This window comes from Hylobates moloch, unplaced genomic scaffold, assembly GCF_009828535.3.
Source record: "Hylobates moloch isolate HMO894 unplaced genomic scaffold, HMol_V3 SCAFFOLD_1, whole genome shotgun sequence".
Taxonomy (NCBI): domain Eukaryota; kingdom Metazoa; phylum Chordata; class Mammalia; order Primates; family Hylobatidae; genus Hylobates; species Hylobates moloch.
Genome location: NW_026652276.1, coordinates 223,226,023 through 223,250,144, shown reverse-complemented (window position 1 = coordinate 223,250,144; position 24,122 = coordinate 223,226,023). Strand labels below are relative to the sequence as shown.

Genomic DNA, 24,122 nt, shown 5'->3' with positions numbered 1-24,122 from the left:
TCTCCCCCTCTAAATAGAATGATTCCATGAGACCACTCTACGCCCCCAGTGTAGGGCTCATGAAAACTCTAAGGCCAAACATTAAAGAGAATAACACTCCACAGCCTCCATCACCCCGGTTGTCAACTGACAAAAGTACAGAGCTGTGCTGCCCACTATGGTGGCCACGAACCACATGAAGTTATTGAACACTTGAACTGTGTTTATTGAGACTGAAGAAGTAAACTTTCCATTTTATTTGATGATAGTTACTTTAAATATAAATCTTAAAACAATCAATGTAAATTTTTTTTTCCATTAAACCAACTTTATTGCTTCGGTAGAATTGCATTTTACTTCAACTGCATACAAAAAATCTTAGCATATAAACTGAGATATGCTACAAGTGTAAAATGCATACCAAATTTCGAAGACCTAGTAGAATAAAAAGGATATAAAATAGCTCATTAATAATATTTTGTGTTAAACACAGGTTGAAATGATAATGCTATGTAATATATACACACATATATATGTATACACATTGACCTGTATAAAGTATTTTTAAAATAATGTTCCTGTTTCTTTGTACTTTGTTTTTGTTTTGTTTTGAGATGGAATTTTGCTCTTGTTGCCCAGGCTGGAGTGCAATGGCACGATCCTGGCACACCGCAACCTCTGCCTCCCGGGTTAAAGAGATTCTCCTGCCTCAGCCTCCCAAGTATCTGGGATTATAGGCATGGGCCACCACACCTGGCTAATTTTGTATTTTTAGTAGAGACAGTGTTTCTCCATGTTGGTCAGGCTGGTCTCAAACTCCCGACCTCAGGTGATCCTCCCACCTCAGCCTCCCAAAGTGCTGGGATTACAGGTGTGAGCCACAGCACTCGGCATCTTTGTACTTTTTAAATTTAAACTGACATATGTGGCTTTCCTTATAATTTTATTGAATAGAGCTAGTTTAGTCAAAAGAAAACATGTGCTTAAACCTAGCTTCCTGGGTTATCTGAGTGTTCTTACCTACGTAAGTCTTCTAGGACACAGCTTCATGAAGAGCACCTACCCACCTGCTCCCAGCCACCTGCCTAGACATTTAGAAATAGTTCATCTCTCTCTAGATCACAAGTGGCTAGAAAAGCCCAGGGATAAAATGCTTTGAAGATTTGACTGTTAATCCTTCCTGGGTTAAAGACAAAGTCAAGAGCTGGAGTTAAATGATCATTAGGAAGTTATTCTAATGAACCTATTAAGAGTTAAACCACTCAATTGGGAATATTTCAACTTAAGATTACTTTATTAAAAGAAAGAACATCTCACCCTACTTGCTTCTGCCATCATCATAAACATCTCCTTAGGAGGGACTTCGAACCCACTTGTATGTACTTGCCCATCAAAAATACTATTTTGGGTGGAAGAGCCTAAAGGTGGAATGAGTCATGAGAGATAGTTGGCAAGTCCTCCCAACTACTCATAGAAAAGTAGAATGTTGTAACAAGGTGAAAGAAATTTTGAGATCACTGGCCTAAGCCTTTTTAAATTCTTTCTCCTTGCTCCTCCATACCTATGAGGGATTTCTCTTGTATTAACTGAAATAAAATACCAACAAATTCCAATTGTCCTATCTTATATAAGACAGAACAGAAGTGATGGCAGCACCATAGAAACTTTAACAAATCTTCTCACTTTGTTGGTGAGTTTCCAAGAATAAAATCTTTCAGTATATACATACCCCTTCCAATGCACCCCCACCTTGATTGATACCCTGCTTTTTAAGGCTGTGATACAAGACTTTTTTATCCTCCTTCTGCAGTTAGTGCCAACCTGTAGTATTATTTTCCTCAAATCCTCTTTAAGAGCCAGTAGGTTAGCTAATCCAAAAAGTTTCCATCACTTCTGTTGGTGACCTTACCCTGAACCCAGGCCCATTGTGATTCCTTGGTAGTGGATAAAATGCTCCAAGCTGCATCCACCTTCTGCAGAGCTCCTCTGTGACATTGTTGGTATAACCACAGATGTTGGCACCTACCTGGAGAATTAGCACACATACAAGCACTGTGGTCAACGAGAGGCGAAAGCATGCAGTGAGTATTTATATGATAAGGGAAAAGCGAACCTCTTAGTCATATCATCCCATGTTTAAGGAGATCCCAGATTCACAGGGCACATTTCCAGCCAAAGGAGAGAAACAAGATAGAATCCATCACGGACTCACTGATAGTGCAAACAATGGTCTTTGTGTTGAGGCTATTCCCTAATATTCAGTTCCCAGTTTCATACTTTCTTATTTACTAATGCTCTCTTGATGGAATTTTCCTGTGATACTAATACATTTTATTCATGCTGTCTCCTTCCTATCTTCAGAGATTCCACGGATGACAACTCAATGCTAAAGTACTACCATTCTATCTTCAGAAGGCAGCTCACGTAACACATAAAAATTGATTTTTCCAATACATATCACCTTGGAACATGCTCTTTGGTTTTTCAGATAATCTCTAACACTGCTAATTAAAAGAATGTCAACAGACAAAGGGTTAAAGTTCCCTGATTGGAAATAAGACTCACCATGGGGATGCCAAACAGGTTGAACTCAAGGATAGTGGGGATAGACCATCGGAGGTCATCCCATGTGGCCGCATTGTCCCCCAGCCAATGAGCAGCAAATTTGCCAGATCCAGCAAAAGTAGAACGGGATAGGATGAAGCTCCTATTATTCATGAAGATGGTCTCCAGCGCTCTGGAAAGGAATACAGCCAGTGGAGTGTGAGGTGGGCTGTGAATGTCTGGGACTCACCTTACAGTAACAGCAGCAATGGACTTTCTAACCAAACTGAGAAAACAACATGAGGGTGTCATAAACTTAGCACTATTTAAGAGCTTCTTTCCCATTTTTGGGTAAGGTTTCAGATCTCATATAAGACAGCACAAATCTCTATATTCTAGCCCCCATAGCAATTTCTCTAGGCTTCCATCCCCCAATTTTGTTTTCTCTATCTGGTTGGCTCTGGTTGTGGTCTGGTCCTTTTGGTCAACAGTATATCGGAACCATGATTTGGGTTCTTTGTCCCATCATCTTTCTAGTGTCCTTCGGTTCCATGAATTTCTGCCATGCATAATCCTGTTCAGCATAGCACCTGCTCCCATGGGAGCTCTGCACCCTCTGCTGGACTAAGAGGAGAGCTCATGCACCAGCTGGTACACCTCGGAAACTTCAGAACTTATTTCTGCCTTCCTCTGAAACTTCAGACTTATTCTTAGCAATTCTCAATGTTAGCAAATTTTAATCTATGCAAAATAAGAGTCATTGAAATGAGTAAGTCTCAAAAGATCGCATCTGATACTTTCTATGAAGTTAAAAACAACATAGAAAAATATTATTTTCATTGTATTATATATAAAATATTACATATTATGTAAGACAATATAGAAATGAAAGCAGGCTGGGCGCGGTGGCTCACACCTGTAATCCCAGCACTTTGGGAGGCTGAGGCAGGTGGATCACGAGGTCAGGAGATTGAGACCAACCTGGCCAACATGGTGAAACCCCGTATCTACTAAAAATACAGAAGTTAGCCAGACATGGTGGTGTGCACCTGTAGCCCCAGCTACTCATACACAGAAGGCTGAGGCAGCAGAATCGCTTGAACCCAAGAGGCAGAGGTTGCAGTGAGCCAAGATGGTGCCACTGCACTCCAGCCTGGGGGACAGAGCAAGGCTCCATCTCAGAAAAAAAAAAAGAAAAAAAAAAGAAATGAAAGCAAAGAAATTAAAAGCACAGTATTCAGAATGGTAATTACTTCAGGGTCACGGATGAACATACGGTGGGGTGACCTAGGGTTGGATGTAGGCTGTTTGCCTAGCTTTTATTCTGGACACCTTTTGAATAGGCATTTTATTGAAATGACTCTCCTCTTTTGTTTTTCTCCCCCTGTAGTAAAAAGCCCACATCTTCCATTAGACTTGTAAAATTGAACAATAATACAATTAGAGGACAGTAAGACCTGAGCCACAATTGCTGCTAGCTCTTCACAGGCAAGCTCTTCTTTCCTGCTTTCTAATGCATGGTCTGAGACAAGTGTATCTTTTCCTAAAACCTCTCTCTGCAAATCCTTATTACCAGGCACCAGGCAATTCCTCAAGACACTATCGCAGTCACCAAGACCTCCTCACTTCATTTTCCTAGTGATGTTTGGAGAGTCTATAAATACTGAATGGCTTATAATGGCAAAAGGGAGAAAATTTTGAGATGGAAAACTGCTTTAAGAAAGTAAAGTGCTTCATTCTGACAATTTACTGTCAAAAATAGGGGTAGGTTGAAGGACAGGACTCACTCAACTCCTATGCACACTTCTACTTTAATGTAGACTGGCCGACACTTTTATTACCACTGGCTGCAGGTTTATTATACTCTGCAGTCATCAATCATGAAAGAAATACATTCAGCTTACACAGAGTGAAACGAAAACAGGGTTGAAGATATCTGTGGTTACTGTTTATTTAGAGGCAGGCTGTTACTATGGTAAAACAGATTAGATAACTGCTGGGTTGCTTTTTTTTTTTTTTTTAACATCTTAAAGGAACAGTCTTACTCAGAGGCTTTGTCTTTTCTATCTTTTAGTTTTCTCTTTTCTATCCCCCAGGTCTGGCCAATTTATAATCTGGTTGTGATCACTGAAAGAATCTAGTCTCCTTCGGCTTTCAGCCTAGAGGTAGAGGTAATTTTATTCCTGGTTGGCCCAATGTCCCCAGACTATACTTCCATTTAAGGTTGAGCCAAATATTTATCAGACTTTAGTTCTTCTGATGTCCAGATCCCATTGAATGAATATTTACATTTTTTGATCCACTTCTGCCTCATGCCCAAAGACCAAGTTCCACTTATCTCCACTGTTCTCTGGGAGCATAGGCCATTATGCCTGGCCAGAGAAATTAGAAAGACACCTACTATTTGCTCAATCACAATTACCTTTTAACTATTAACCATAACTATTAGAATATATTAACCAACCCATTCTTGATTTTATAGCAGTTTTACCACATGGAGTTACGGACAAAAAAGCAATTTGAAACTTTCTTCCCCTCCTCCAACCGTTTCTTACTCTTTCTTACCCTGACTACTCACTCTGTTTCCCACTTCTCATTCTTAGATAGAAGCATCTAAGAATAAAATATATCAGAACAGGAGATTATGGGAATACCAATCCAAGTCTCATTTCAGAGATGAGGAAATTGAGTCTTATTTATCCAGTTTATTTCTCAGGAAAAATAGAATAAGAGAGAAAAGACAAAGAAAGAGAAGATAATGAATCAGAAATATATGTTGTTCTTCCTAGAGCTTTTTTTTTTAACCAAAATACAAACTTTTACATTTTCTGGACAAGAACTCTCATCTGGATAATCTAACATAATGCAAAGTCATGAGGACAAAATAGTGCTGGAAAATAACACCGACCCAGTCTCTGCCTCAAAGTCATCAGGTCCCCTAGGTGCTGGGTCCTGCCCTTCCTCGCTCTCTCAGGCCAGGCATTTATCCAACAAAGTGTCTTCAGTACACACACTATTGATAAGGCTAAGGATATGGGGTGACTTTGCCCTCAAAAAGTTTACAGTCCAGCAGAGAGTAAATTAGCATCTAAAAATTGATACCATGTTTTTTGCATACTAAGCATATTGGAATATAAACAAATGTGGCACAGAAAATGGGAAATAATCTTTTCCTAGAACTGTCAGGAAAGTTTCCAGAATTGAGATCTCAGGTGAGGTTTTATTGATAAGTATATTTTGCAAAATGGACAGGGTAAGGAAGGCCATCTTGTGCAGGGGAAATAGCACATGAAAGGCATGGAAGAACGAATAGCACTTGGATTTGGGAACAAGAAGAAGCTGCAAAAGTGAGAGAAAAATTGTAAGAAAGGGTTAGATTATAAAGTACCTTATAGGTTATGCTAAGAATTTTACTGTATAAAAAATAGCAAGGCACAAATAATTTTACACTGGGGAGAGAAATCAGCAAACTGTGCTTTAGAAAGTTCACTTTGTCAGGAATGTACAGTAGTGCTTTCTAAATTTTAACATACATTCAATACACCCAGGGATCTTGATAAAATGCAAGTTTTGATTACTAAGTTCAGGGTTGAGGTCCAAGTTGCTAATGTTTTCTGGTGATGCTGATGCAGCTGTTCCTTGGACTATGCTTCAGGTAGAAAGGGTAGAGGGTAGGTTACTGGGAGATAAGGGTAAAGTCAGGAAGATTAGTTCTGGGCCTAGTGTGATGATTTGTGTGAGGGATGATGATAACTTAAGAAGTATTAATGGGCGAAAATGGAGGTGGTTACAGAAATGTTTCAAAAGTAACATCAAAAGGATCAAGGACTGATTGCATGTGAGTGCACAAAAGGCATAAAGGATGGCTTCATGCTTCTCACTTGGGAGTCTGGGATATAGGGATGCTGTTGCTACCAACCAAGACACAGAATTTAAGAGTTTCAGCCAGGCATGGTGGCTCATGCCTGTAATCCCAGCACTTTGGGAGGCCAAGGCGGGCGGATCACCAGAGGTCGGGAGTTTGAGACTAGCCTGACCAACATGGAGAAACCCCGTCTCTACCAAAAATACAAAATTAGCTGGGCGTGATGGCGCATGCCTGTAATCCCAGCTACTCAGGAGCCTGAGGCAGGAACATCGCTTGAACCTGGGAGGTGGAGGTTTCGTTGAGCTGAGATCGCGCCATTGCACTCCAGCCTGGGCAACAAGAGGAACTCTGTCTCAAAAAAAAAAAAGAATTTAACAGTTTCAAAAATGATCAGCTACGGTGGGAAGATTAGGTGAAAACAGGTAACAGAGCAAGGTGAATGGTGTTTGAGGTGCTACAAAACATCCAAGGAGGGAACGTCAGAAGATAGCTTTGGATATTTGTGTCTAAAAATTAGGGAAACATCCCAGGTATAATTATAGATTTTAAAATCATTAGAATTAATTACAGTGAAAACCATGAAAAGAAATAAATTACTTATAAATTACCTATGTGTTGGCATAGACTGTAAAGAGAAGAGGCCAGAGGATGGATTCCTAAGAATCATCAACAGTGAAAGAGCTGATGGAAAAGATCCAGGCACACAGATGAGAGGGAACAGCTGGAAAGAGAGCAGAGGCGCCAGGCAGAGCAGTATCTTTTTTAATTTTTTAAATTTATTTTTATTTATTTTATTTTATTTTATTTTATTTTTTTTGAGACGGAGTCTCGCTGTCGCCCAGGCTGGAGTGCAGTGGCGTGATCTCGGCTCACTGCAGGCTCCGCCCCCTGGGGTTCACGCCATTCTCCTGCCTCAGCCTCCCGAGTAGCTGGGACTACAGGCGCCCGCCACCTCGCCTGGCTAATTTTTTGTATTTTTAGTAGAGACGGGGTTTCACTGTGTTAGCCAGGATGGTCTGGATCTCCTGACCTCGTGATCCGTCCGCCTCAGCCTCCCAAAGTGCTGGGATTACAGGCGTGAGCCACCGCGCCCGGCCTATTTTTTTTTTTTTTTTTTTTTTTTTTTTTGAGACGGAGTTTCACTCTTGTTGCCCAGGCTGGAATGCAATAGCGTGATCTCGGCTCACCGCAACCTCCGCCTCCCAGGTTCAAGCGATCCTCCTGCCTCAGCCTCCAAAATAGCTGGGATTACAAGCGTCCGCCACCACACCCGACTAATTTTTCTGTTTTTAGTAGAGATGAGGTTTCACTGTGTTGGCCAGGCTGGTCTCAAACTCCTGACCTCAGGTGATCTGCCCACCTCGGCCTCCCAAAGTGCTTGGATTACAGATGTAAGCCACCACACCCAGCCAGCAGAGCAGTATCTTAAGGACTGAAGGAGCTAAGTTTAAAGGCGTGGTTATAGCCTTGAGTACCACGGAGAAAGAGAAGTCAAGTAAGAAAAGGACTGAGACAGGCCCCATAAACCCATCAAAGTCTCCTTGTCTTCTAGAGCACAACAGTGCTCTAGAAACACCAAAATAGGAGGAGAGAAGCCGAGAAAGACAAAGATGCTCTTTCCTAAGCCACTGGAGGATCCACAACAGCTCTTCTAACACTTTAGTTTCACCATCTGTGCTGCAAATTCAAATTAAAATCTTAAGCCTGGCCCCAAATTTTTTTGCTCTCTTAGGTATAATGATTGTATTGTACCATCTCCCGCAGAAGAAACTGCACAGTGAGAAGAGGAGTTCTTTCTCAATTTACAAAGTCACAAGTAAACAATCTACATGACAAGATATAAAGGATGTAATGGTTTGCAGAACACATTTGTCTCCTTGGTAGACTTTCATAACGGATTGTGGTGGCAACAGCAGTAAAGGTGGTGGTGATAGTCATGGTGGCGATGGGGATAGTGATGATGGTGAGTGGCAGGGAAGGTGGTGGTGGCAACAGCAGTAATGGTGGTGGTGATAGTCATGGTGGTGATGAGGATAGTGATGATGGTGATGGTGGTGGTAGGGATGGTGGTGGTGGTGATGGTAGTGGTGGTGGTGATGGTAGTGGTAGTGGTAGTGGTTATGATGGTGATGGTGAATGGTGGTCATGGTGGGGGGTGGTGATGGTGGTAGTGATTGTGGTGGTGGTGGTGGGATGATGGTGATAACTGTGGTGGTGGTAATGGTGATAGTAGTGGTAGTGATGGTGGTGGTGATGGCAATAATGGTGGTAGTGGTGGTAATGGTGTGGTTATGACGATGGTGATGCTGTTAGGTAATGATGGTGGTGGTGATGGTGATAGTTGTGTGCATGCGTGTGTGTGTGTGTGTGTGTGTGTGTGTGTGTGTGTGTGTGTCTTGGGGCAGAAGGGAGAATTATGAGGTAGACAAGCAGGACGTTGGAAAGGAAATAGAAGGGTATGGTGTAGCATTTCCAGATAAATAAAGGAAATACAGGTAAATTCAAATTCTAAATAAAAAATGAGTAATTTTTAGTATGAGAATGTCCCACACAAATTTAATTTGGTGTCCTCTATTTTTATTTGCTAAAATCAAGCAATCCTAGTGCATTCAGTAAAAGGATCCAAGCAAGAGCTGACTTCTAGCTGAGGCCTCTAAATGCCTTACATAGTATTGCCTGCTAGTATCCTTGAAATAAGCTCCTTAGCCATAAGCCAATCAAAAATAATCCTGTACAGAAACCAAGGGTGCATATGAGAGGAACTCTTAAATACTCTGTGAGAACAGAGTTTTTCTATTTCTATAAATGCAAAAAATATTTGAACAATATATTACTTATAGAACAGAAGAAAAACCCTCCACCTCCACCTCCCACCTGAGCATATCTGGAATTAGGGTGAAAACCAAGTCCTTACGAGTTTGTGGTTCTTGCCATGGAGTGGCCATACAAGCTGTGAATGTCATAGTGAAGGCCCTCATGAAACTCCGTGTCCATGCAGAGAGTTCTTGCAAAAAGTAAGTGATCCAGAACTCCTGGAGGGAAATACTCATTAGTGAGGCACTTCCTCATTAACCATCTTTAACAAAATAGCGGCCCAATTATTTCCTTCCTGATTACTGTACCTTCCCCACCAATCTCCACCTAACCAAATCCGTTCCAGATTTTAAATTCTATCCTAAATGCTATTTCCTGCCTGGGGCTCACATTGAGCCCTCCAAGGAGATGCATTATTAAAATTAATCTGCATTCCCTGGAGCTCACAAAGAATCCTGGTGAGGGGAGGCAACTGAGAAACGTGCTCAGAGCAAACGTAGTGGATCTGAGCCTAAGTATAAATGTTTATCTACATATATTTAATCAAGAGAAATTGAGTGTACAATGTATAGGTATGAAGGCAGAGAAAGGGAACGTTTTCTTTTTTATAATACAGTCACACTTAAAAGAAAAACAGAGGCCGGGCACAGTGGCTCACGCCTGTAATCCCAGCACTTTGGGAGGCCGAGGCAGGTGGATCACCTGAGGTCAAGAGCTCGAGACAAGCCTGACCAACATGGTGAAACCCCATCTCTACTAAAATTACAAAAATTAGCCAGGCATGATGGCGTGTGCCTATAGTTCCAGCTACTTGGGAGGCTGAGGCAGGAGAATCACTTGAGCCCGGGAGGCGGAGGTGGCAGTGAGCCAAGATCATGCCACTGCACTCCAGACTGGGCGACAGAGCGAGACTACATCTCAAAAAAAATAAAATAAAATAAAATAAAAAATAAGGTGTGACATTTGGGTAGTTTGATAGTTTGATGTGTAAGTACTCAAATCCTGCCTCTGAGAATTATTGTTTGCATTTTCCCTTCCTCAAGCCTAAAATGGCCAGTCTTCTCTGCCACTTCCTCTCCTTGTGAACTCTTCACTGGGGCCGTATCTACCTTCCTTCACAAAGTCTTGCCTATACCTAGGACCTGAGTGTGAGGCACAATTCCAGAAAGTGGTGGGACCAGGAAAGACTGAGGTTGAGTTTTCCCACCCAGTATAACAGAATCAAGGTTTGGAGTTGGAAATTAAGTTGAAATGTAAGATGGGAAGAAAATTCTATTTCTTGCACAGCTTGGTGTGTGGCATGAGATTCACAACCACTTCAGTGCTCTTTCTCATGCTAATTAATGTGCACTATGCAATCCTGGAAAGGGGAGGGGCTGCCTGGCTATGAGCAAAAGTGGCCAGTCATATGTGAGTAGACAAAATGCTGGGGGTAGGGAGTGGAGTGCCCACCAGAAGCAAGCAGAAAGTGATAGGATTGAGGTTTTCTGTAGGGAAAAAAAAAAAATCAGCAACAAAATTTAGTTTTGGCCAAAAAGAGGACTGAGAGATTAAGAAAAAAAAAAAAGTGATAAACTAATCCAGAGTGGAAAAAAAGATGAGGGAATACAGACAGAGCAGAGAAGAACAAAGAGTAAGTTGAAAAAGCAAACAGTAGATTTTGCAATAGATCAAGACTTCCTCCAAAAAATAATTTACTCCTTAAGTGACCAAAAGGAGTTAAAGAAACAGCTGTACCTTGGTCTCAGGGGTATAAGTAAAGTGGGCAAATCAGAATACACTGACTGTTCAGATGCCCAACATGCCAGCGTTCTCTTCCTGGAAATATAAGAAGATTATACCATCCCTTGAGGTTAAGCTGAGGCTACGTGACCAGATTCTGGCAAGGAAATGTGGGCCAGTTGGGTACACCTCCCTTCTAGGCCTGCCCATAAAATCTTCTCCACCCTCTCTCTCCCTCACCCAGGAAGCCAGAAACAAGTGTCTCTGAGGAGATGGGAGAACCAGACATAGATCTGAGTCACCACTTGGATTCAAGTCACCCATCCTTCACCAGAATATGATGTGAGCAAAAAACAGATGAGTATGATGTGAGCAAAAAGTAAACGATTATTGTGTTAATCCACTAAGATATTGGGATTTATTTGTTGCCAGAGCATAGCGTATTCTATACTGCCACCACCACCCGCCACCTCCACACATATTCTTTCAAAATCAGAAACTGGAAAATCGACTTGACTAGAAATGGGACCTATAAATAGGACCTTGAAGTCACCACTGATGCTTTAAACTGTTGTTAATGATCAAAGAGAGAGGAAGCAAGGGAGGGAAAAAAGAAAAAGGAAAAAGGGAAGAAGGAAAGAAGGGAGGGAAAAAAGAAAAAGGAAAAAGGGAAGAAGGAAAGAAGGGAGGGTAAGGAGGAAAGAAGGAAGGCAAGAATAGAGAACACAGTTAAGAAGATTACAGGTTTACTTCAATTTAAGGTAGTCTGTATCCTAAAGTGTCCTGAAATTCTCATAGATTTTAAAATTGACACCTGAGGGATTTGGGGGAAATGAACAAGATGAAAGCATTTTGAACTCTAGACTGGAAGGGCAGCCAGGGGAGGTAGGCAGGCTCAGACTTTGTCACATGCTTGCCCTGGAGTTATGACAGCAAAAGGGTAGTCAGAGACCCAACACTACTGCAGAGACTTCGGTAGAGGAGTGTTCAGGATGTTTAGGAGACCCCTTGGACTAGGAAGTGAAATTGCTTCTGACCACACTGAGTATTACTGAGGGTGTTTTAAACATGGCTTATTCCTACATCATAGCAAACAGGTGAAAACTTACCAGGCAGAAAAGGAGGAAAGTTCAAGTTGTTGGATTCACACTGGTTATCAGAAGCTTGGAGTAAGCTAGATACTTCATTCATTTCCTTCAAAGACACAGAACACACAAAGTGTAAAATGCGATTGAGCTACATTTAGCTGTTGAGAAATGCTTACTGAACTAGGAGCCAGGATATCTGGGTCCCTTATTAACTGCTTTTTGATTGTAAATAATCTCCCTAATTTTTCTTACCCTCTGTTTCATCTTTTATAAAATGGAGTCATTGGATTAGGTTATATATTTGTAAGGTATGTTCCACTTCTAAATGACAGTGGGCACATTTTTACCTTTTATAAATTGATTTCAATCAGCTAATTTAGAAATACCATTTCAAAGGTTGATCCTTGCCTTACAAATTGTGAAGATTTTATTGTTATTGTTAAGAACCTAAGATAAACTAACATTTCTATTGTGTAACTGTCCCTATCCTTTATTCCTCTGAGTGAGGAACAATAAGAGAATATAATTAAGATCAAATCTATTTTCTTACATGAATTAAAAATAAGTGATGTTTAATCTTGGTAACAAACGATTTTTTTATCATTGCACATCTTATTCATCAGAGTGCTTCCGAAAATGACTGCTCCAATGCCTTGCACATTGGCACTCAGAGAATATTTGTTGAAGAAATTCCTATTGTTCTTCCATAAAAATACGAGACCCTCATTAAATTATTCTCTAATGATTAATTTAAATTTTTATGAATCAATGCTACAAATAGTAGCAATTATAATACTGTTTTAATAAAACAGTATTTTTAAGCTGACAACCAGTTAATGGAGAAAGCAAAAACTTTATCAAAATGAAATAACCAGTTGATGAAAGATGCAGGATAAGAACCTAAGGCTCTCAGGAGCTTAATTCACTGGATATAGACTCAGAAGTAAAATAATTTTGAATACTACTATGTAAAGCAAACTATTTTTTATTACACATCAAGGTCAAAACTCATCTGAAAATTTGGCATATCTGTTTCCAAAGGAAATTTGAGTCAGCAGTAATAACTTACAATCCACACTCCATCAAACTCCAGACGATCATGAAATTTAGCGACCTGATCTATCCACCACTCAGTGCATACTGGATTGGTATAATCGGGAAAGACTGTTGGTCCCGGATACCCCTAGGACACAAAGAGGAAGGCAGTGGCAATCAGCCTGGTTGAAGGTTTTTCATTTTTACTGACAGTGATTTCTTCTACTAGGAGCCTCATTTTGTTTGTCATTTTAGAAATAAAATGTGTGACTCCCCCAACAGAAACTAAACAATAAAATGCATACAAGGAACAAGAGGAAGAAACAATAAAAGGAAAAGCAACAGAGTAGATCGATGAAAAGCCACCATAAGTCCTTTTCTGTGCAAAAGAAAATTTAAAAAGTACAACTGCATTATGTCAGGCCAGTTGGGAGACAAATTGTTTAAAATACTAGAAAGTCTATATATTATTTTTCAAGAGAATGAACTTTTTTCAAGTTTGTTAATTAAAGGTCACACAAAGTCTACTTTGAATAATTATGATTATAAATAAGGTGTTGATATTTTTGGCATATAAACAACATTTTATAAATGGTTGAATGAAGTTTGCACTTCTTACTCATGTCATTTTTTAAATTCTACCTCCCTTTTCTGTCTATGCCTATCAAACAATAGCTTTAAAGATTTTCCACAACAAAGATATAACCATAGCCAAATTTTTGAAAATTCTTAATTAAAAGGATACCAGTTTTTGTGAAAAGTTTTTGTTCATTTTCCCCATAAATTTATAGATTGTAATTTAGGAACAACTTTACACTCTGGGAACGTAATGAATACGTATTTTAAAATATGGATAATTCTCAAAACTCAAGATGGGAACTTGAAATACCCGCAGTAAATGTATTGAGCTCCTGGCTCTTTGTTTTAGGTGATGGGCATCAACTAACAATTAGATGTAACTTTGCACCCCAGGAAACAGGTGGTGTCACAAAACAGTCACCTACAGCAACATTCAACCTAGAGCAGGCCAGCAAATTTTATTCAACCAAGTGCATTTAAAACAAACCACTGGACAGGCACAGTGGCTCACGCCTGTAATGCAAACACTTTGGGAGGCTGAGGCAGGTGGATCACGAGGTCAGGAGTTCGAGAGCAGTCTGGCAAAGAGGGTGAAATTCTGTCTCTACTAAAAATACAAAAATCATCCAGGCATGGTGGCAGGCACCTGTAATTCCAGCTACCTGGGAGGCTAAGGCAGGAGAATCGCTTGAACCTGGGAGGCAGAGGTTGCGGTGAGCTGAGATCGTGCCACTGCACTCTAGCCTGGGCAACAGAGCAAGACTCCATCTCAAAAAAAAACAAAAAAACAAAAAACACACACCACTATGCACCTCCACTACTGCTATCTCTGCCAACATCTTAGATTAAATGATTCATGCCATTTATTGGTCAATGAAGTCAACCATGTAATTCATTCTTTGTAATTATATGCAAATTCTTAATGATATCTCACTCAAATATGAGTACTATTGAAATGACTCGTAAGTGTGGATAAAATTTTAGGTAAGCAAAATAATTCTTATTTGACTATGGACTCTAAATGCAGTATATAAATATGGGCTTATCTAATATTTTAGAAATTAGCTTCTAACGAAACAGTAATAGCAAAGACTTGGTGTGCAGAAGGAAGAAAACTTTCCTACTGCTTCATGAAAAGTTAGAATCAATGAAAAAAAAAGTAAATAGAATTAAGCATCGAAAGAGTCAATGAAAGGAATTAAGTGAGTAGAGTTTGGTAAGGGATCATCCACAACCCTGAAAAGACAGTTTTGCAAAATAAACTACTCAGGAGCAACAAGATCTGCAGTCACGTGAACTCTCTAGATGAAGCACCAATTTGAGTAAATCTTACAGAATCCAATCATCTAGGGCTGACCCTCCATATAATTGAAATTGCCTATGTGATTTGATTTAAAGTACTCTCAGAAATTTAGTTATCCTGAACATAGGCCCCAGCTCAGCCTATTCCACTGCCTGAGTCCACTACCTTAGAATCAAAACTGTGCTCATAAGTCTTGTGTAAATTTAAAATATAGGTCAGGCATGGTGGCTCACACCTATAATTCCAGCACTTTGGGAGGCTGAGGCAGGCGAATCACCCGAGGTCAGGAGTTCGAGATCAACCTGACCAACAAGGAGAAACCCCATCTCTACTAAAAATACAAAAATTAGTCAGGCATGGTGGCGTGTGCCTGTAATCCCAGCTACTCGGGAGGCTGAGGTAAGAGAATCACTTGAACCCAGGAGTTGGAGGTTGCAGTGAGTCAAGATCATGCCATTGCACTCAGCCAGGGTGACAAAAGTGAAACTCCATCTCAAAAAAATAAAAATTAAAAATTAAAAAAATAAAATATATTAGCTGAGATCAGTTCCACATTAATCTGTGAGCATCTTTCTATATTTTTGTAACTGAATTTATTGTCTTGGGAAAGAGAAATTTGGAGGTGGGAGGGCTTTAGGTAACTGATTTTTCTTCTAATTATGTATTGCTTCTCAATTATCTATGGTATTAGAGGATCAAGTCTAGCTTTTTAAATTCTTCAGGTTTTTAATCATTCTATTATTATATCTACTGGTTTAAAATAGTAATAAAAGAAACCTCTAAAGCCATGAAAACAGTAACAAATTGTAACTTGCCTTTCATTCATCTTCATACCAAAAGTACAAACTCCCCAAAACAATCATAATTTAGTTTGATTTTCTTAAGAAATTACCTCCCCAACAGCAAAGCCATTGTTCCCCAAGATCCACACTCTCTTCAGGCTTCCATTATTATAGGGCTCGTAGTTAGAGTTTTTGGAGATGCCAGGATTCTAATAAAGAAATATGATATAAATATTATTTTCATAAATTTTTTGCACTGCGAAAGAAAAAATAACGTAACAAGTGTTTGAACATACCATAATAATAAGATATTTCTGTCCGTTGTCATGTAACTCCTTGACAAAATCTGGGAGACCAGAGTAAGCGACTTCATCAACAGTGAAATCTTTCTTTCCATCCATGTAGTCTATGTCAGAGTACTGGACATCCTGAAAGAGAGCTCTAGCCAGTCAGAACCTAGGAAACAGCACTGTGCTGATGGAAACTACTACAGCTCTGGTTCCTGACCATGGAAAATGAAACCATATTTCCTAATGATCCTGGAACTTCCAAGGCTTGGCTACTTCTTAGGAGTAAATAAGCCATCTTTGAAAGACATGATTGCTGTTTGGTTGCAGTTTTACCTCCTTATCCTGACAGGTGCATGTCATTAAGTTATTGGGAGGGACTTGAGAGCAGGAATTGCATCTTGTTCATCTCTGTAACTTGAGAGCTTGGATGCTTGACATAAAACAGATGCTCTTTAAATGATTGTTTGAATGAATTACATTATTAGTGTTATAACCATGTACTAACTTAACCCAAGCATTAAGCCAGAATATATCATATGAGGAGAAAATGATCTTTTGCCCTACCAAAGTGCTAGAGTAATGATTAACAAAGATCAATGACAAAAAGATAAAGCCTTACTCAAATAAACTCTCATGCACACATTTTTCCTTGTGTTTGCATACCAGCCTATGGGGAGCAGGTGTTATTCTTAGTGAGCAAATTGAAATGTAGGGGAGTTCAGTGACATTTCCCAAAATACATGCACTGGGAGGTAGGGGGGCTGATGAGGGCTTTCGGGACAGGCTCTTTGGCTTCAGATGCTCTTTTTTTCCCCAATCTGCCACCTTCCTCAAAGACAAAGGAAGTGTTCTTCTAAGTGTTCCTCAAGTATCATACAGTAGGAGTCTCGACCTTACAGGCTTGAAGGAAAATGTGGCTTATGGCCTGTTGCCCAAAGTGGCATCAACCGTTCTAATACTGAGCAGTCATGTAGGACCCAGGTGTCCTCCACAAACACATGTAGGGAAAGATTCTACTTGTGGAAGAAAATTCTTCCTGGAATTGGATGTTTGCAGATAGTAGATATGGGAGAAGTAAAATTAAATACAATCAATTCCCCTTTGACACCAAAATACATTGACCATCTGTTTTTTTTTTACAGGAAAAATTGATCCCCCTGCCTGTCCTCATCACTACTCTGAGATGGGATTGAAGAACCCTGAAAGCAGGCCAAAGCCATTTCCACATGTTCAGTCTTCCTTCAGATGTTAACATTATATTCTATTTTTTCTCGAGATAGAGCCTCACTCTGTCACCCAGGCTGGAGTGCAGTGGCGCGATCTCAGCTCACTACAACCTCTGCCTCCAGGTTCAAGTGATTCTCCTGCCTCAGCCTGCTTTGTAGCTGGGATTACAGGCATGTGCCACCACACCTGGGTAATTTTTTTGTATTTTTAATAGAGACGGGGTTTCACCATGTTGACCAGGCTAGTCTCGAACTCCTGACCTCAAGTGGTCTGCCCGCCTCAGCCTCCCAAAGTGCTCATTACAGGTGTGAGCCACCGCACTGGGCCAACACTATATTCTTACATCAAAGTTTCAAAATCCCAAAGAGCTACCCCAAATAAATTGTTTTGATAAATTCATTAGCCACATGTTATGCATCTCATGGAGAAGATCATCAAATATTACACGCTTAATAATTATCTTGACTTACTGGTGGACATTGAACATCATAAATACTGATGCAACCATGAAGCTTCAAAATTAGAGTTTATCAGATCTGGGAGGAGTATACCAGGTCACCATGAGAAACTCATTTACTGTAAGTCGTTATAATCATCAGCTCTTGTTACTCATGTCACCTCCAGTGTTGCTTTCTCTAATAACATAATAACTAACTTTGATGATGTTCACCATCTGTGCTAGATGCTTTACATGCACAGTATAAGGCATTCCTTACTACCAGCCCACCAAAGTAAGTCTTACATTCTCATTCTATAAAGGTGGAAACTAAGGCTCAGAGATGTTAATTAACTAGCGCAACATTGCACAGAGCTATGAAGAGGTACAGCTAAAATTCAAAGCCATATCTATCAGACTTCATTAACAGTATACTTTTCATGTGCAGATACATAACTTAACACGCAAATTTCTGCCAGCAAGTGTGCCTGTCTATCAATCTATTGATTTATCTACATTTTTCCTAATAAATTGAATTTAATGCAAAAAATAAAAATGGGAATTGGTGTCAAATGCATGGTAAAAGAAGTTTCAACTTACATATGGTATCTCAGCTAAACGATTTCGGCTGACAACTTCTTTCAATTTATTGATGCCACCATAATCCCTGCGACTAAGCTGGAATCCAAGACTCCAATAGGGAGGCAAGAATGGCCGTCCAACAAGCTGAAAAGATAAGTAAGTGTGTAGGCTTTTAGCATAAACACTGTAGCCCCATGCCCAACTCTGGAAACATTAGCCCCATTTCATTTTCTGTGAAGTTCCCAGAGCTGAAAACGTCAGAGCTAAGAGTAATCTGCTAGAATAATTTGTGAAATCCCACAATCACATCCTTCTTTACTAAGTACATAAATGTATTCCCAACATCAGACACTAATAAAATTTGCAGAAAATGTTTCAGTAATGGTGTCATCTTGGGGGAAACCGGTGACATTCACTATTCTACAAGTGTTTTTCTGAGTATTTGTTCACAGTGTGGCAAGGGCTAATATGGGCACTTGGAATATAGTGGCACAGAGCAAACATAGCTCCTGCCCTCAGAGAGCTTAGAGGAAATAAATAAATGCCTAATATAATTTCAGATAGTGGTTTGCACAAAGGTAAAGGAATAAGAACTGATAGGATTAAGAGTGAGATTACAGGCTCACGCCACCATGCCCAGCTAATTTTTGTATTTTTAGTACAGACAGGGCTCTGCCATGTTGGCCAGGCTGGTCTCAACCTCCTGACCTCAAGGGATTTGCCCGCACTGGCCTCCCAAAGTGCCGGAATTACAGGCGTGAGCCACTGTGTCCGACCTCAAGTTTCTTCCTTTTCTATAATTTGAGTCAAATATGAATAGCTAGCAAAGTTTATTCAGGTAGTTCCTTTTCGCTGAATTTTAACTCATTGAATTAATAAGCTTTGCTGATTTGTGCGATACAAGAATGGACTACGAGTTACTTGAAAGCAGGATGGCGTATGACTTCTTTTTGCATTTCTCGAGCCTTGCACAGTGTCTCTTTGGAATGCAGAAAGCACCCAATAAAGGTCATCAAAATAAATAAACAATACATGAAAGACTCACTAGCCCAGCATTTATAATCCATACACTTTACTAATACCTTTTATTTTTCTTTTATTAATTTATAATGAGTATATGAGATACTAGCAGTAAATAATGACTATCTAAATGCAAAGACATACCTCCAAGTATTCCTGAACCACTTGTTCTGGAGTGTTTCCTAGGAATACATAAAAGTCAAGAATGCCTCCAATCGTGCGATAAGTGATCGCAGGAGCTGGCTGAAGGGTAACCTCTGAAAAAATTATAAGGAGATTTATTAGAATCTTATGGTTGGAAGTAAGCTCTTCTCTGCAGTATAAATAGCTGAGCCACCTAAAAGAGTCTCAGTCTCATTTTGAAATGGATGAAAATCACACTGTCTTTTTATCAGAGGATTGTTGTTGGAGTTTATCAAAGTATTGAATGTGTAAGACACTAATGAAGAATTGAGTTTTTTTTTTTAAGAGAAAGAAGAACAAATTTTATTTTAACCTGACCACATAAAATTACAAGCTCCTGGGTTTTGCGAGTAGCTTCACCCAAAAAAAGTTTTAAAAATTTTATTAGATGAGTTTGACTACAATTAAATATTTAAAAATAAATAAAAATGCTTATTAGAGTACCATTAATCCAGAAGCTGGAGAAGGAAGATTTGGAGAGCGGGGAAAGGGTGGGTGGGCTATGAGAAACAGCCTACAAAACACAGCCTTGTTGCCTACAGACAGAAAGCACAATTTACACGTTGAAATCTACAGATATTTTTGGAATGTGTCTATCAGCGGATCCTATTTTCTACAGACTATGAGGGGAAACATTATATCAAAGAAGACCCCTGAAGTGGTTTTCAATGAAAATAATGTCAAGTATGACCTGGATTTGTAGACAGGTTAACCTACTTTCAGGTTCCAGTTTCAACAAAAGTATTGTAGGTTCAAAATGCTTTCTGTTCAACAGTGATCTCACCATAAAAGTAGTATTTATAAAAGCAGAATCCTAAAACATATTCCTACCTACAGAAGATAAAAAGATGCTTCCTACCCATGGCATTACTGTTCATCAGAAAAACTCCAAAAGAGGAGCCACTGGCATCTTCAAGGCACAAGAAGAAGGTATGAGCTCCATACAGATTAATCATGCCCTATCAGCAAAATAGAAGAAAAGTAATAGTGTTATGTGTTAAGAAAGTTTTCATTCACCCTAAAATAAATTCAAAAGCCATCTGTAACATATACTTGGTCAACACTTCATATAGTTTAACATTGTATCAAAAAGACATTGAAATGATATTATCAACTGGAAAATGAATAAAATACAGTATATCTATACAAAGAATTCCATTCAACAATAATAAAATAATCATACACACTGCAATATAAATAAACCTTGAAAGTGTTATGCTAAGGGAAAGAAACAGACACAAACAACCATATATTGTATGATTTCATTGATCTGAAGTATCTAGAAAAGTCAAATCTATAGGGACAGAAAGTAGGTTATTAATTGGTTAGGGCTGAAGGGAGCTCTGAAGTTTAAGTCTCAAAGGGCAGAAGGGATCCTATTGCAGTGATGTCAAAGTTATAGAACTGGATTATGACAATGCTTGCCTAACTCAGTATATGTGCTCAAAGCCATTGAATTGCACACTTAAAACAGATAAATTTTTTGGCCTATAAATTATAACTCAATCAAGTTATTTTGTAAACATATTTGCTATGATGTATACCAAAATATTAGCAGAAAGTGATGGTATTATGAGTAATTTTGAATTTTTTACACCTAGTTGTATTTTCTAATGTTTCTGTAGTTAACATATAATACTTAAGTGGTTAAAAAAAAGCTTAAAACTAATAAAAAGAGAAAGAAAAAATATTGAAATCTGTGACAAAGCTGTGATGAGCACTGACATAAGAAGAGATAATGTGTGTGTGTGTGTGTATGTGTGTGTGTGTGTGTGTGTGTAACTCTAAGTGCTGTAAGAATAAAAGAAGTTGAGATTAGAATACGGAGAATGTTTTACGAGTTCCCTGTGTGACAGTATCATCATCTTAGCCAAAGCATAAGGCAATAATACTGATAATGGTAAATACCAGGAGAGGGAAAAGAAAGAATCGACATAATTTGCAAAATTGAGAAGATCAATAAGCCTCAGCTAGATGTAAAATTATAGCCAGGAAAACTAATGGCATCACACTTGGATAGCATACAGACAAAATTTTTAAAATGCATTTTAAAGAAAGATAAAAGCAGGGGAGAAAGGAAAGAAAAAAGAAAGGAAGAGCCGGGCGCGGTGGCTCACGCTTGTAATCCCAGCACTTTGGGAGGCCGAGGCGGGCGGATCACAAGGTCAGGAGATCGAGACCACGGTGAAACCCCGTCTCTACTAAGAATACAAAAATTAGCTGGGCGTGGTGGCGGGCGCCTGTAGTCCCAGCTACTCGGAGAGGCTGAGGCGGGAGAATGGCGTGAACCCAGGAGGCGGAGCTTGCAGTGAGCCGAGATTGCGCCACTGCACTCCAGCCTGGGCGACAGAGCAAGACTCCGTCTCAAAAAAAAAAAAAAAAAAAAAAAAAAAAAAAAAAAAAAAAAAAAAAAGAAAGGAAGAAAAACAGGAAGGATGGAAGGCATTACATCTGATCTGTGACTATACAATTTAGGAATGTCAGCTATAGAAAGTCAAACGTAGTACGATTCATAGTATTCAATATTTGCCACGGTCCTTGACCAAACATTTATTACATGCTTTGGCCACTGCTTTTTTTGTCTTTGCTCTGCTCAGCAAGTTCACTCCCTCCATTGCATCAGATGCTGGTAGCTGGGCTACAGGTTAATGTGCTACTTGCTTTGTTCATCTCCTGCCAAATATGAATTGCAAAATGTCAGCTCTCTCCCTTGCACCATACTTCAACTTGCAGCTCTTGAACGGATCCAGGAAATATCATCAGCAAATGGAGGCTTCAAGACATGCTCTACAAACCTGTGTGACTCAAAGCGTTGTCCATGGAACAACACCTCCTCAAACCCTTTGTTATCAGTCAGCCACAAGACAAGTACAAAAATCAAAAGTCAAAGTTTAGAAATTCTTGTATAGCAATTGAAAAGGGTAATCTCTTATGTCTGCTCTACTGAAAATTTAGGCTTTTTTGGTATGTCTTTGGGTTTATTTCATTTTTTCAGTAATATATTATAATTGTATTTTACAAAATTATTGCCCATGCTGGATTTTTTTTTTTTAAAGAAACTAGTCCTTCACCCCAGATAAGCTGAGAGGCATTAATCCAGAGCAGTCTTTCTCCCACTTTAATATGAATGTGAGTCACCTGGGGATCTTGTAAAAATGCAGATTTGGATCCAGTGGGTCTGGGCTATGGCCTGAGATTCTGCATTTTTAACAACCTCCCAGGTGATGCCAACGCTGACGTCTCTGAAACATACTTTCACTAGCAAACACCTAGAACAGTATGAAAGCTATCAAAAGAGACATTTTTAGTCCACCAAGTTCTACTTAGCATGGCTCCTACTGAAGCCTTCCTTTCCTCAGTTATTAAACCAAGACATAGTAATTTGGCAGAAGTATACTACGTTCTAATATAATCATGAAATTGTATTTCCCATTAAAAGTGAAATTTGTTTTAAAAAATGCTGCATTTCGAATTGCTAGAAAATTTCTAATTTAATTTTTTTATTTTTAATATTGCTATATTCCTGAATTTATAGGCCTCAAGAACAAATATTTTTCAACACTAACACATCTAAAATGAGCAAAGTAAGATAGATGTATTCCTGCAGGCTACTTTCAGGAAAGGAAGGAGGGTATCCCTTACTGTGGGTGATACTCAGGAGGAAAGGCACCTCACCTCGGTGGGAGTAGCATCCCGGGTGAAGATGGGCCAGGTCTTCCAGGTCATATTGTGGCGGTACTGCTGGTGCACGTGCTCTCCAAGCCCATACACATTGGCACTGGGGAGTCGGAAAGACAGTTGCAGGTACTGCTGGGCAAACTGGAGGGGCCCGATGCTCGTGTCCAACCTGGGCCATGGGGTAAGTAGAGCAAGAATCACCAAAAAACACTCTTTCCTCTGCCAGGAAGCTATCTTCTCCTTTCCACATACACTTAGACCTCTGTTGTTTCAGGCGTTAGCAATTTTCATGCTACCTTTGAAGGCCTTTCTAGGGCACCTCTGGTTCTTTGATTCTAGAGGAAGACAGCATTAGTGCCAGGACGCCAGGAGCTCAGGTTGGACAATTGGGGAAAGAGAGCAGAGTTGACTTCATATTTAATGTGCATCTACTACATTCTAGGCACCACTCTGGGTGTTTTATAAACAACGTCTCATTGCCCTAGCAAACGTGGATATTTTGAGTCCCTTTTTTTGGACAAGGAAACTGATACTGTTGAGGATAGGTATTTTTCCCTGATATATAACACAGCTGACTGTTGATCTGCTGGTACCAGGATGTGAATACTGGTTTTACTGACACTAATACTTCCATTTACTCCAGTACAGTTTGTGAATTAAGCTCAAACTGTTGGTCACTGCTTGATAGTAAAATTCACAGTAAATAATAATTTAAAATGATAGACAATGAAGTTTGAGTTCCAGTATGAATAATAATTTAAAACAATAAAATCGCCTATTTTACAATATATGTAAACCACAAGTATATTTCTGTGTATAAATATATTAATATATTTAAATATATAAATATATATTATTAAATTTTATATAAATATTTTATATAAATAAAAATATATTATCTTATGTAAAATATATATTTATATATTTATATTTAACATATTAGTGTATATTAACATGTATTAAATATTTATTTTTATTTTTAAAATAAATAT

At 39.2% G+C, this 24,122-nt stretch overlaps 1 protein-coding gene across 1 annotated transcript in view; it reads right to left on the bottom strand.

Annotated features, from left to right (window-relative positions):
* LOC116814442 (probable maltase-glucoamylase 2) overlaps positions 1-24,122 on the bottom strand; it is a 107,155-nt gene that overhangs the window by 66,566 nt on the left and 16,467 nt on the right. The window contains exons 6-16 of the mRNA XM_032761983.2: positions 23,128-23,299; positions 20,312-20,411; positions 19,414-19,526; positions 18,268-18,393; positions 16,011-16,142; positions 15,825-15,923; positions 13,085-13,198; positions 12,037-12,121; positions 9,306-9,423; positions 2,545-2,716; positions 1,889-2,005 (exon numbers count right to left, since the gene is read on the bottom strand). Of these exons, the coding sequence (XP_032617874.1) occupies positions 1,889-2,005; positions 2,545-2,716; positions 9,306-9,423; positions 12,037-12,121; positions 13,085-13,198; positions 15,825-15,923; positions 16,011-16,142; positions 18,268-18,393; positions 19,414-19,526; positions 20,312-20,411; positions 23,128-23,299 (1,348 nt within the window). The remainder of the gene's footprint in view (positions 1-1,888; positions 2,006-2,544; positions 2,717-9,305; positions 9,424-12,036; positions 12,122-13,084; positions 13,199-15,824; positions 15,924-16,010; positions 16,143-18,267; positions 18,394-19,413; positions 19,527-20,311; positions 20,412-23,127; positions 23,300-24,122) is intronic.